The sequence below is a fragment of the Pelodiscus sinensis genome, chromosome 7 (assembly GCF_052426305.1).
Source record: "Pelodiscus sinensis isolate ZL-2025 chromosome 7, ASM5242630v1, whole genome shotgun sequence".
Lineage (NCBI taxonomy): Eukaryota > Metazoa > Chordata > Testudines > Trionychidae > Pelodiscus > Pelodiscus sinensis.
Genome location: NC_143058.1, coordinates 45,409,199 through 45,421,931, shown reverse-complemented (window position 1 = coordinate 45,421,931; position 12,733 = coordinate 45,409,199). Strand labels below are relative to the sequence as shown.

The 12,733-nt window shown below is 40.7% G+C and overlaps 1 protein-coding gene across 9 annotated transcripts in view; it reads left to right on the top strand.

The window, feature by feature from the left end:
* WIPF1 (WAS/WASL interacting protein family member 1) overlaps positions 1–11,543 on the top strand; it is a 92,109-nt gene extending 80,566 nt beyond the window's left edge. For all 9 annotated transcript variants that reach the window (XM_075933663.2, XM_075933667.2, XM_075933661.2 and 6 more), the window contains 3 exons: positions 207–422; positions 4,952–5,065; positions 8,013–11,543. In XM_075933663.2, the coding sequence (XP_075789778.2) occupies positions 207–422; positions 4,952–5,065; positions 8,013–8,068 (386 nt within the window). In that variant the 3' untranslated portion in view covers positions 8,069–11,543. The remainder of the gene's footprint in view (positions 1–206; positions 423–4,951; positions 5,066–8,012) is intronic.
* Positions 11,544–12,733: the final 1,190 nt, after the last annotated feature.

Here is a 12,733-nt window from a genome sequence, read left to right as displayed (position 1 = left end):
AGCGTTAGGGCTGCATTCACATGGAGCAAAGAGACCAGCCCTGCACAGAGACTATCCTAGCCAAGGGAAGTGAAAAGGTGACATTTAAGCCACCTTTCTGTATACCCATGCCCCATTGAACCTGCACTCTATAGAGCTGATCGAATAATGGTAGGTTTTATGTACAATAGATTAGTTGATTGATTTGTTTCTCTGTCTTGATTTAGGACCCCTTCCACCTCCTCCCCCAATAAACAGAAATGGAAGCACTTCACGGGCATTGCCTGCTACGCCACAGTTACCTTCCAGGCCAGGATTCGAAAACCAGAGGGGTGGACCAAGGCCTCCACTTCCTCCTGACAGATCTGGTACCGGAGCTCCTCCACCACCTCCTCCACCGTCATCAGCAATCAGAAATGGCTTCCAGGATTCATCATGTGAAGGTGAGCTGTGTTCTCAGATGTATTCATTGTATCACTCTTAAGCTTGACTTAAGCAAAGCTATCAGCATTTAACCCCCAACATCTGATTTTGAGCTCTTAACAGTGTTACACAGGAATTATTCCTGACTGACCCAGGTGTAACTTGGGTCTGAAAAGGCCTGCCATATGGAGTTATCTAATATTTTAAAGCTGAAAAGAGAAGTGCAAAGTTAACAATATTTACATAAGCATTTAGTGGCATGGGAACCTTTTTAAAAGCGGGAATGCTGAACCTCCTTGCCCCGTCCACCTCTACCTGCAGCTCAGGCTGGGAGCAAAGCCCTGGTATATGGGACTGGCAGCCAGGACCATGGGCATGGGGCTTTCAGAAGAGGTCCCCAGTGCATAGGGTTCAAACCGGAACCCCAGCACACGGGGCAGCAGCAGAGCCCCTGGTGCATGGGACTTGAGCCAGGACCCCAGGATATGGGTCTGGCAGCAGAGCCCCTGGCCTATGGAGCCAGCAGCTGGGACCCTGAGCACTAGGCTGCAGCACCTGCCGTACCTGTAGTTCCCATGCCCGTGTGAACATTCTAGCATGCCACTAGGACATCAAGCCTTGAACCTTAGAAACAATCCTTCAAAGGTAACCTGAAAAGAGAAAACGTGTGTACCATTCTTGCATTCTTTATGATGTATAAAGAAGGCCTAAAAGATTTATTTCCATGTTAAAAATTCTGGTTTCCTCTGTCCTGAAACTCTTTGGATGACAGAAGTATAGAATTATAACCTCACAGGAGACAAAGGGAAAGCTGAGCGGTAGAGAAGGAGAAGAGATCTTTAGTCAAACTGTTTAAAACTTTGGGGTTTTCCATTTTGCCTACTAAATGGTTGGAATTAAGGATGTAAAAAGTTGTTTCAAAATGTAAACCACTAAAAATCCTAGCGGTTGCATGCGCTGCTGTATAAAGCTTTTATATAAGCTTTATACTTCAGAGCCTACAGCGAAGCTGGCTGCTATAAATGTCATATCGCAGAGTCTGCAGCAAAGCCAGTGTAACCAAACTGAACACTTATTAGTTAGCCATTTAAATGATTACACTTTTACATTCCTAGTTGGGATAAAGGATAACTACGTTAAAGATTAATCTGTCCTTTCCTTTCAATTAAGCCATGAGCCACAATGCATATTTGAGTCTCCCTACAAAATCAGGAAAGACCATACTTGATATTCCTGATCTTTCTAAGGTAAAATGTAAGCAGAAAATAAGACTATTTAAAAAAATAATTTTGAGCTTTCTTTTTGCATCATAAAAGGCAAAACTGGATGCAACGATATTTTTTTCTTGTGTAAGTCACCTTTAGAGGTCAGAACCTACCCCATTCCTACATTGGCAGAACTATTTGAAGTCTAGTTAGGTCTTACTTGCCTCAGGAATGCAAAACTGAGTCCCAAAATAATCTATCATGTGGTCAGTTGCTGCTAAAGTTTACTTATGTCATAACTGGATGATGTCATGCAAAAAACCTACATAACAAGAATGTTATGGTTGCAAAGTGTGGAAGCACTCAAGTATGGAAATGACAAAACCTAAGTTGCCCGCACATCCTTATTCCACCCCTTGAGCCTCTGCATCCAGAGACAGAACAGTGTAATATGAGCATAGATTATTTTTGCCGTGATTTTGATTAACTATTAACATGTCATTGGAATCCTATACAACCAAAGTGGGGTCAGGAAACATGGAGCTGTAGTGGTTGAAGAAGTATCTTCACACATCTTACATATAATGTACTTTTCTCTTCGATTATGCATCTTGTCTTGTGCTATTATTTTTTTCTTTGAAAATGGAATTTTATTGGACTCTGTAAGCAGTTCTGGTTGTTTCAGTGCTTCTATATTGATGAAGTCTAAATACCTGTTGTGTACTAGGATGCACATTTCTGTAGGAAGATATAAGATTAATTTAATATAGAATATGTAGAGCCAGATTTATTCTATACCTAAGCAGGTACAATATTGATTTCACCAGCAAGTGGCCTTGAATTAGGAAACCACCTACTGTGAGATCCTTCCACCAACTTCAGGACCTTAGTTCGTGCAGCATACATGGGCTGTAGCAATGTAAAGGAGTTCTGTAAAACAGTGATGGGCTGACCATGGGCCAAATGCAGCCCATCAGGGTTCCAGGTGTGGCCCATGTACCCCCTTTCTGCCCCCTTCTCACACATTTCTCGTGCACTGGGGCCCCTGCACTTATCTACTCCTCATCCTCCCTCCCAGTACTTCCAGAGCACCATGAATTGGTTGATTTGTGCCTTGTCCCCACTCTCCCTCTCCCTCCCAGAGCTTGAATGCTGCAAATCAGCTGATTAATGGTACTCCAGAAGGGTGGGGAAGGAGCAAGGATGGGATGCACTTAGGAGAGGAGATGGGGAAAGGCCAGGCAGGGTTTTGATGATACAAAGTAAAATGTTTTGCTTTTATTATTATTTGAAGTTGATGAACGTTTTATTCATATATGAATAACTACCAGGCCTATGCAGCATTGTCCAGGTCCTTCTGGGCACGGCATTGGGGATGTGAGGAGGGTGCAGAAGGCTGGAGTCCAGGGACCTGTATCTCTCTTCCCACCCCTGCCCCAAAACCCTCCAGGCCACCCAGGGCCTGTGCTCCCCTACTGCAGGCTACCCCCCAGCCTGCCTGGGGACTATTCTCTCCCCCCACCCTTTGGCCTGCCCAGAGCCTGTTCTCTCTCCCCGCTCCTCCCCACCCCCACTCAGCCCACCCACCTACCCCTTCACTGTGGCCAAGGGCTGGGAGATGGGGAAAGGGTTTGGGGCAGCGGGACTACTTACTGGTGTGCTGGCAGGCAAGATGGCAGAGCCCCAGCCCTACTAGCCACTCCCTTGGTGGCACAGCTGCCCTCCAGTGGCCACTCGGCAGAATAGCTCTCCCCATGGGCTCACTTCTCCCAGTGGCCACTCTCATATTGCGTCCCTCCGAAAACAGCCTCTCCCTTTGCATGTTATGGAAAGTTCTCCTTTTCCCAGGGTTTCCAGTTGTCCTATGTGATGGCGCGTGGGGGAGCCTCCTGTCCGTAGCAAGATGTGATCCACCAGCTAGTAGAATAGAGAGGGATTATTGCTTCTCCAAGATACAGCACAGGACCAATGCAGGCATACGAGGATAGGCCAACAGCCCTAATTCCCTTGGGGGGGGAAGGAGTTACAGGCCCCTGAAGCCCCCTACACTGGCTAGTCTTCTTCCTCCATGCTTCCCCACGCTCTCACTGCCCCCTCCCCATGCCACACCCTTCCTTTGTTCAGACCCTTCCCTGGTCAGGTGAGAACCGGTTGGGCCATTGTCTACATGACATGAGGGCCCTCAGTCAGTGCGACCCTCCCCCCCCCCGACCCCCAACCGCTGGGTAGTGCTTACAGACGGAGGCCAGTAGGGGTCATCCATAGCCCACATCCCAAGCATAGCAACCAGTGAATGCCCAACCAGAGTGGGCCTACAGCCACTAGAGTAGACAGCCCCCCAACTACGTCACATCATAGCAGAACAAACCCTGCCCTTGCTTTAAGTTAGGAGAAAAGGAAACTGCATACCAAATTCGGTTGCCCTGGCTCTTGTTGTTTAGGAGGAATTCTTGAACAAACAGATATGCAGACCTACAGATAGATAGATATAGATTAAAGCATTTCTACTTGTTTTGAAATATTCAGCATGCCATGTATTGATGTATTTAATCTTATTTTGGGGGGTGATGGTTAGTGCACGACTGACTTCAATCTACAAAGGAAAGCCACTCAAGTGGCCTGCTCACTAACCTGGATTGCTCATCACTGCTCTCAAAGCTTCATGGCCAACTATGGGAGAATCCCCCACAACACAAGCACTGTGAAAAGACAGCCATAAGTCTGCCCTCTAAGGACTACCCTTCACAAGCCATAGCATAGGGGCCACGTTCAGGTGGAGCAAAGGGAAGGAGGGGTCCCAGCGCATAGCATTGCAGAGATTCAAGGTAGCGCTGTGGTCTGTAGGAAACTATCATAACTTAGCTTAGGTAGCCCTTGGAGATCTATCTGTGCCACGGCTTGAAGCCACAGTCCCCATGAGCATTGACTCTCCACCCTGAAAATGAAGTTTTCCGCACGGAAGTGAGATGGAGAGAATATACTAAGTCTTCATCTAATGTTCTGAGTCACAGTATGAGCTTGTTGCACTTCAGTCACTGGAACACTTCAATGGACTCCTGTTTGGATTGTTTTTCTTCGTTTATTTTTTAATGGAGCTTGTAAACAAGAAGACAAGGCAGGTGCTGTGATGTAAATGATGTATGAATGAATGAAGTGAATTCAGGCTTATTAGGCTATCTTTTTGTTCTGTTTGTACAGCATCTAGCCCTCTGGGGTTCTGGTTTGTAACTGCAGCTTCTAGGAGGTACTGCAAGACAGAGTGTATAATAATATCTATATTACACAGCTCTTCTATCAAGGATTGTTATTTTTAAATGTTCCTGTAACAATTTATTTTTCCCCAGATGACTGGGAAAGCAGATTTTCCTTCCATCCCATATCGGACTTGCCACCTCCAGAGCCATACGTACCAACGAACAAAAGTTACCCTAGTAAAGTGGGTAGGAATGAAAGCAGAAGTAAGTTGTTTGCCAAAACATGTTAATTTTGAAAGATAATGTGCAAGGCCTTCAGATGACCTGTGAAAGAAACTATAGGCTGCGTCTAGACTGGAAAGTTTTTCCGCAAAAGCAGCTGCTTTTGTGGAAAAACTTGCCAGCTGTCTACACTGGCTGCTTGAATTTCCGCAAGAACACTGACAATCTCATGTAAGGTTGTCAGTGTTCTTGCGGAAATACCGTGCTGCTCCCGTTCAGGCAAAAGCCCTTTTCTGGAAATGCTTTTGCGCAAAAGGGCCAGTGTAGACAACTGAAAATTGTTTTGCGCAAAAAAGCTCCGATCGCGAAAATGGCAATCGGGGCTTTTTTTGCGGAAAAGCGCGTCTAGATTGGCATGAACGCTTTTCCTCAAAAAGTGCTTTGTGCAAAAACGTCTGTGCCAATCTAGACGCTCTTTTCCGAAAATGCTTTTAATGGAAAACTTTTCTGGTAAAAGCATTTGCGGAAAATCATGCCAGTCTACACGTAGCCATAAAGTGTAGAGGGATACTTTTTTTTTAGGAGTATTTAAGAATATTTATAATTGGGAACAATTTGCATCTATATGTTTCTGTTTTCTCTTAGTAGCCTGAGTACTAATTTCTCTGCTAATTATCTTTACCCCTTTTCTGTTAGCTATTGGCTACACACCATTCAACATAAAAACTCCATAATTCTGCCTTCATATTTGCAAATACAGCTCCCATTGGGATTGTAAATGTGTTGGAGGGCCCATTTGGGCCTAATGGATCTACCAATATTTATGGTGTTGTTGGCTTGAAGAAATTTTAATGGCTCAGTTCTCATGTATACAAATAGTGTAGGTGTTCCCTGTGCAAGTCCCTCTTCTGTTATTGAGAACAGACTCTTTAGACACACACACAGGTAAAATCTCTGTGGGAAGAAAAATAGGGAGAGACATTAATCAATTCAGATATTGCATAGCAGTCTAAAGGCCTGATCCCACATCCTGTCCATGGAGGAAACATTGAAAGATGGTTTGCAGGATCAAGTTCTATAAAACCTGTTACTTTTTTTACGTGGGGGAAGGTCAGGGAACTGTGTGCCCGTCTCAAATTTAAATTTGCTTAGTTTGGGGGATTTTGAAAAATATCTTGCGGGGAAATGGTGCTTTGAGATTTTATCAGACTTAAACTGTAGAACTTCAGTGTTTATATTACAATTTGCATTTGTTTTACAGTCATAGTAAGACTTAGTGCCCTTGTATAATTGATAACTCTTAATAATACTAACAAGAGTTACAGCCACATTTCAAGAGAAGGAAAAAGTCCACAGGCAGAAGAACAACATGCTTTACAGGCATTTGGAGTATTAAATACTTACTTAATAGTTAGAGCCCTTCAAAACCACGGATATCTGCTTTATATTCATGGGTATCTGCAACTCATTTTTTGTGGCTATGGATGCAGATAAGAATATAAGACTGGCCATACTGGGTCAGACCAGCGGTCCATATAGTCCATTATCCTATCTTCTGACAGTGGCCAATGCCAGATGCCCCAGAGGGAGTGAAAAGAACAGGGAATCTTAAAGCAATCCCTTTCCTGTCACCCATTCCCAGCCTCTGACAGAGGCTAGGAACACCATCTCTACCCCTCCTGGCTGATAGCCATTGATGGACCTAATGTCCATGAATTTATCTAGTTCTTTCTTGATCTCTTTTAAAGTCCTGGTATTCACAACATCCTCTAGCAAGGAGTTCCACAGGCTAACTGTGCACTGTGTGTTTAAAAAAAACCCAACTTCCTTTATTTGTTTTAAACCTGCTACCTATTGATTTCATTTCATTTCATTCTTACATTATGGGGACCAGTAAATAACTTTCCTTTATTCACTTTTTTCACACCAGTCATGATTGTATAGACCTCTATATAACCCCCTTAGTCTCCTCTTTTTTAAGTTGAAAGGCCCCACTCTTTTTTAATCTCTCTTCATAAGAGACCCGTTCCAAACCCCTAATAATGTGTCCCTTTTCTGAACATTTTCCAATGCCAATATATTTTTTTGAGATGAGGCAACCACATCTGTACACAGTATTCAAGATGTGGGAGTACCCTGGTTTTATATATAGGGGCAATAAGATGTTCTCTGTCTTATTGTGTATTCCGTTTTTAATTATTCTTAACATTCTATTTTCTTTTTTTGACTGCTGCTACATATTGAGTAGATGTTTTCAGAGAACTATCCACAATGATTCCAAGATTTCTCTGTTGAGTAGTTATAGCTAAATTCGTCCCCATCATATTGTGTATATATAGTTGAGATTATTTTTTCCATGAGCATTACTTTACATTTACCAACATTAAATTTCATGTGCCATTTTTGTTGCCCAGTCACTTAGCTTTATGAGATCTTTTTGAAGCTCTTCACATTTTGCTTTGGTCTTAACTATCTTGAGCAGTTTGGTATCATCTGCAAATTTTGCCACCTCGCTGTTTATCCCTTTCTCCAGATCGTTTATAAGTAGGTTGAGTAGGATTAGTCCCAGTACAGACCCTTGGGGGACACCACTAGTTACCTCTTTCCATTCTGAAAATTTAAAATTTATTCCTACCTTTGCTTCTTGTCTTTTAACCAGTTATCAATCCAAACTTGTATCTAGAACCCTGCAGATTTGAGTATCTCTGCTTTACATCAAGTATCTGCATCTGCAGTTGTCAACATGAATAGCGTTGGCTCATTTTTATGGAAACAGATGCAGATACTAATTTTGTATCCACACAGGGCTCTATTAATAGTAATTATTCTGTATATCACTTATATTTCTTATCTTGGTAATTAAACCATTCAAAAAACCTACACAAAATTCATGGAGGGGATAATACAAGAGCTCGTAAATAGTTTCATGGGGAGCTTCTGCATGCTTGAAATAAATATACATGATGAGCCGTCTTTCTTTCCTCCCTAGGTGGTTCTGGCCGAAGGGAAAGAGGTGTCCCACCACTCCCACCTATACCCAGGTGAAGTGGGATTTCAGCACTTCGTTGAGTGACTGCTGCTTGCAAATTTCTCTTGAATTACTTCTCACGTCCACATTGTTGGAAAGTTGCTCTTCTGCTCTACTTACACTTTTGGCTTGTGAGAGGGGTAATTTTTGAGTATCTATTAGAGAAGTAAGGTACAGTTTATGAACCGTACTTGCTTAAAACTATAGATTTTACTAGCTTATATTGCAGGCTGTCATGAATGGCATTGTGGGGACCATATATAACAATATACATTTGCTTACTGGGTCCTGTCCTGTTCCAGGTGATCTCAGTGGGAGTTTTGCCATTGAATTCAACAAGAGCAGTGACAAGCCTACTGACTAGTTCTGAGTACCACATTGTAACATTTGAACTACGAAGTCCAATAGTTTATCGCTTTCTGCCTGAAAACTAATCACCTGGGAATGCCATGCAGATGAGGTTCCTTTGGATCTTTTTTTGCCTGCTTCAAATACCCTATGCTGCTTCTGCAAGCTACTGCCCAACTTTGTGATTTTGCAAATTAATAGTTCAACCCAAATTTGTTTGACCCCCTTTTTAGCCTGTTAGAAATGAATGCTTATGCTATAGATTGTGCACCTTTCCCATAAGGGAGACCACTAAATGGCATCATGAGCTCCAGCAGAGGTTACATCCAGCCTTTGTTGTCCAGAGAGCTATTGCCATGACCTGAAGGAGAATCCTCAAAAGAGAAGCGAAAAATTGAGAATTCAGTGGTGCCCTGCTCTCTTGTTTTGTAACAGTTTTATGCTCTTAATCGCTACTGATCCTTTCCATTTGGTTGTGGATCATGCCACAGTTATCCAGGCCCTCAAAATTAGTTTACTGAATGCACTCTATGTAGAGCCATACCTGAAGACAACTCAGAAACTACACAGACTGCATTAGCTTGCCATTTGTTTCTGGGTATAATTTCAAAGTATTTTTGACTTGTGAAGTTCTGTGTGGTTTGGCTGCACAAGAAAGTGTCCCTACCTTGTGGTGTTGCATGACAACTGAGATTAGCTGAGTGTTTAAATGAATGGTCCTCACATTTGAACAGTAGGGGTCTAATAAAAGGGCATTTTCTAGTGCGAGCCATAAAATCTAGAACTTGCTGGTTCAACAGTGGTGGAGTGTATTGACCTTCTGAGCTTGTTGTATGGCCAACCTGTGTTCAAACTTTTCTCTGAGGGCTTCAGGAGGGATCTGAAGGAAATTCCTTTATTAGGAGACAGCAAACTTTTTTTAGGCATTGTTATAGAGAAATCATAGACCTGCTTGAGCAGAGTGTTTTAAATAGTATATTTTTATAAACTGATAAACAAATGGAGAAAGCCTTTGGAAAAGACTTTGATTCTAGATTTGAACATGGCTGATGAATGTATCTCTGCCAGCTGGACTTCAGAAAGCTAGCTTTGAAGAATAAATCTATCACCTTTCCACCAATCACTAACTCTCTCCCGCTCACCGAAGTTCCCATTAAACTCAGATGGACTTGTTTCATAGGGTGGTGCTCATTAAATTAGAGGAAGAAGCCATTCAGGTTAGAAATATTAGGCAAAATGCCATCCCCGGAGCAGTGGAAAATGTGACTCCTGATTCAGTTCTGCGGATTCTGTTACAGTGTGAGACCTTGGAGCCCAGCACTTGAACATCATCTGTGGGGTTTCAGAGGAGACTCTTCAAAATGAACATTTAAGCATAGGGAAACATGTCCAGGGAGACCCTTCTCCATTGATGTGACTTTTCCACCCTGTCTTACAATCTGTGCAAGCCCATTGATGATCATAAGACAGGGTATGATTTGAACACGATGAATACAGCTTTGCTTTTCCAGTATGTGTGTTTACAGAAATGCGTTTGGATTTTTTTACCTATGATAGTGTTTAATAAAATATGTATTTTTACATTTTGATATCTCAGGGCCTGATTCTGAGATTTATTCCATGGACCTGATCCTAGACCAAAATATGCCCACCAGCACACACACACCCAGCTGTTGGATCAGAGCCATCTGAGCTTTTTGCACAGATTTCAAAAGAAGCTCCACATGTGAAATGAAGCTTTGGACCAAGTCCATTTGATCTGTAAATGTACTAACATCACTTTGTAAGAATGGCACTTAAAAAAAACCCATAAGGGCTATGAATATTGAAAGTCTGTGTGTGACACATTATTGTATGAGTCTAAAGTCCAAAGAACATTTAAAACATAGTGATATTTATAGAATAAATGATTGTATTCATGCAGTTAAGCCAAAGCACTTACGACTTTCTGAGGAATGACATTATGACCTTGAAAATATAATATTTAATCACCCTGCCAAAGTTTTAATAAAATATGAATAGTGTAATGCAGTATAATAACTGAGAGCAGCTGCAGAAGTTATACGTTTTTGTAACTTATTTGCCTATAGCAAGAGAGTTTCACTTTAGCTGTATCAGTGAAAATGCTGTATTTCATTCCTGTAGCTGACTGCACCATCCAAAATACTTCACAATTCACTTCCTGAGCAGAATTTTTCTATAATCATAACCAAAGCCATAACAAAGTAGCATGAGTTTAATTTTAAACTGTGATATGGGCTTCAATTAATGAAGCGCAGAAACCTGATCTGATTTTTAGCACTTTCTTTATTATTAGACATTTTTTCACTATGTATATGCTAAACAGCTATAAAACACCTTTCAGAGAAATGAAAGCAGTCATTTTCCCTTAGACAGTAATAAATGTATATCTTTTGATTATAAAATTCACCAAATATATTAAACAGTGCATCATTTTAACATTCAGTATATCATTTTGTATACTAGTAAATATTTACAATAAGATCAGTATTACAGTATTTATTTCACTATGCACAGTGTTTAAAAAAGATATGCATGAAACAAAACTGGTTAATGCAATGGTGCCTTACTATATTTTAACATACTTTTAATGTCAAAATAGCAGTTATTGCTTTTTTATTAAAAATTATATATTATACTTTGATGTCTAATGTAAAATACAAAACAGTGCTTACAGTATGACAATATGATGTTTGAGCTAAGTGTTTGCATTTGTAACATGTTCGATCCACTAATTTCAAAGGGATTGATTTACATGGAAAGACTGATGGATCAGGCCTTTAATTGGGGTATGAATGGAGTTTGCTTAATTCCAAATCAATTTCTCATGTAAATGCATTTGAAAATTAAGTGCATTTTTACATGTTTACAGTCTTTGAACCAATGTAGCTCTTCTGCTATCCCTGTACAATCCAGTTAACTTCAGGGGGGCTGTGTAAGTGTATTAAATGACACATGGCTGTTTTTAGGATTTGGGGGGGGTATGTTGTTTTGGTGGCATGGTGTTTTAACATGTATGCCTTAAACTATCTGTATGTCATCAAATTATGAGAAATGACCACTGAAACCATTTTCTGTACAAATCAAGCAGATAAATAAAATCAGAGCTTTGTGTGTGTGAAATGGCCATTTTTATTTATATTTTTCTATTCAGTATTTTTTTGGCTGAAGAGCACATGCTATGTATTTGTTGGGATGACTTTGACATGCTTTATTATGATATTATTCTAACCACTCTGTTTAGGGATAAGAATTGTTACAGGAAACTAAATATGTGATGCAGCAATCAAGAATTTTTGGAAGTAAAGTTCAGGCAAAGCTATATCGTAACTTTGGAAACCCTTACTCACAGAACTAAAAGGTTCAGAAAAGCAGTGTCTTTTGGATGGAACTACAAATACATTTTGTACACTGTTTAAGAAGTTAGACAATAGCTTCTATTCATAGGAATAACTGTTTTATATGTTTGTGGTGCAATTAGCATTCTGTTTATGAGGAAGGGGCGGGATGGAGCACTAATTTCCTATTGGATTTGGATGTCTTATTTCAATAATATATTTGCTGAACAAGAAAATGCAATTAGAAACTGCAGTTTCCTCCTTTGGAGTCAAGAATTCTGAGTCTTAAGAGCAAACTTAATTGAATTCAAACAAAATATTATGGAATGGGGAATCTTGGCATAAAGCCATTATTATAACAGAATCTTAAGAAGAATTTCTGTCCATAGCATTACCTAAACAATTAACTGAATATTGATTAACAGTACCAAATAAGACCTATGTGTGGTTTCTCAGTGTCACATTGTAGTATTGTGAATGTTGCTGTCCAGTAGGAACAAAATTTACACACAACCAGGAAATAATGAGAATGCCTTGCATGAAATATTCATTAATTAGCTTTATTTTAAAAAAAAAGCACTGCAAGGAAAATGTCTCTTTGGATGGAAAGAGAGAAGGTGAAGAAGCCCTTTAGGCTTCAAACTGTCTAAAGTAAAATCTTCTGAGCTAGTTAATTAGTGTCTGGACCTGCACCATTCATGACCGGGGGAAGGTGTTGGTGTTGAAAGGGAGCAGATCACTTTTTTGATATACAGTCAAATACATGTAGTTATGTAAATCAAAGAAGAGAAACTGAAGACTATCTCTAAAGAAAAGGAATAATGCACTTGGTTCACTGATGCCACCACATCTGTAACGTATAGTAATATAAAATGTGCTAAAGGCAATGCTTACAAAGCCACAGAAGACTGCAAAAGAGAAAGGAGTAGAGCTCAAGATGGTGGCTGAAAAACAAATGACATTTTTCAGAGAAAT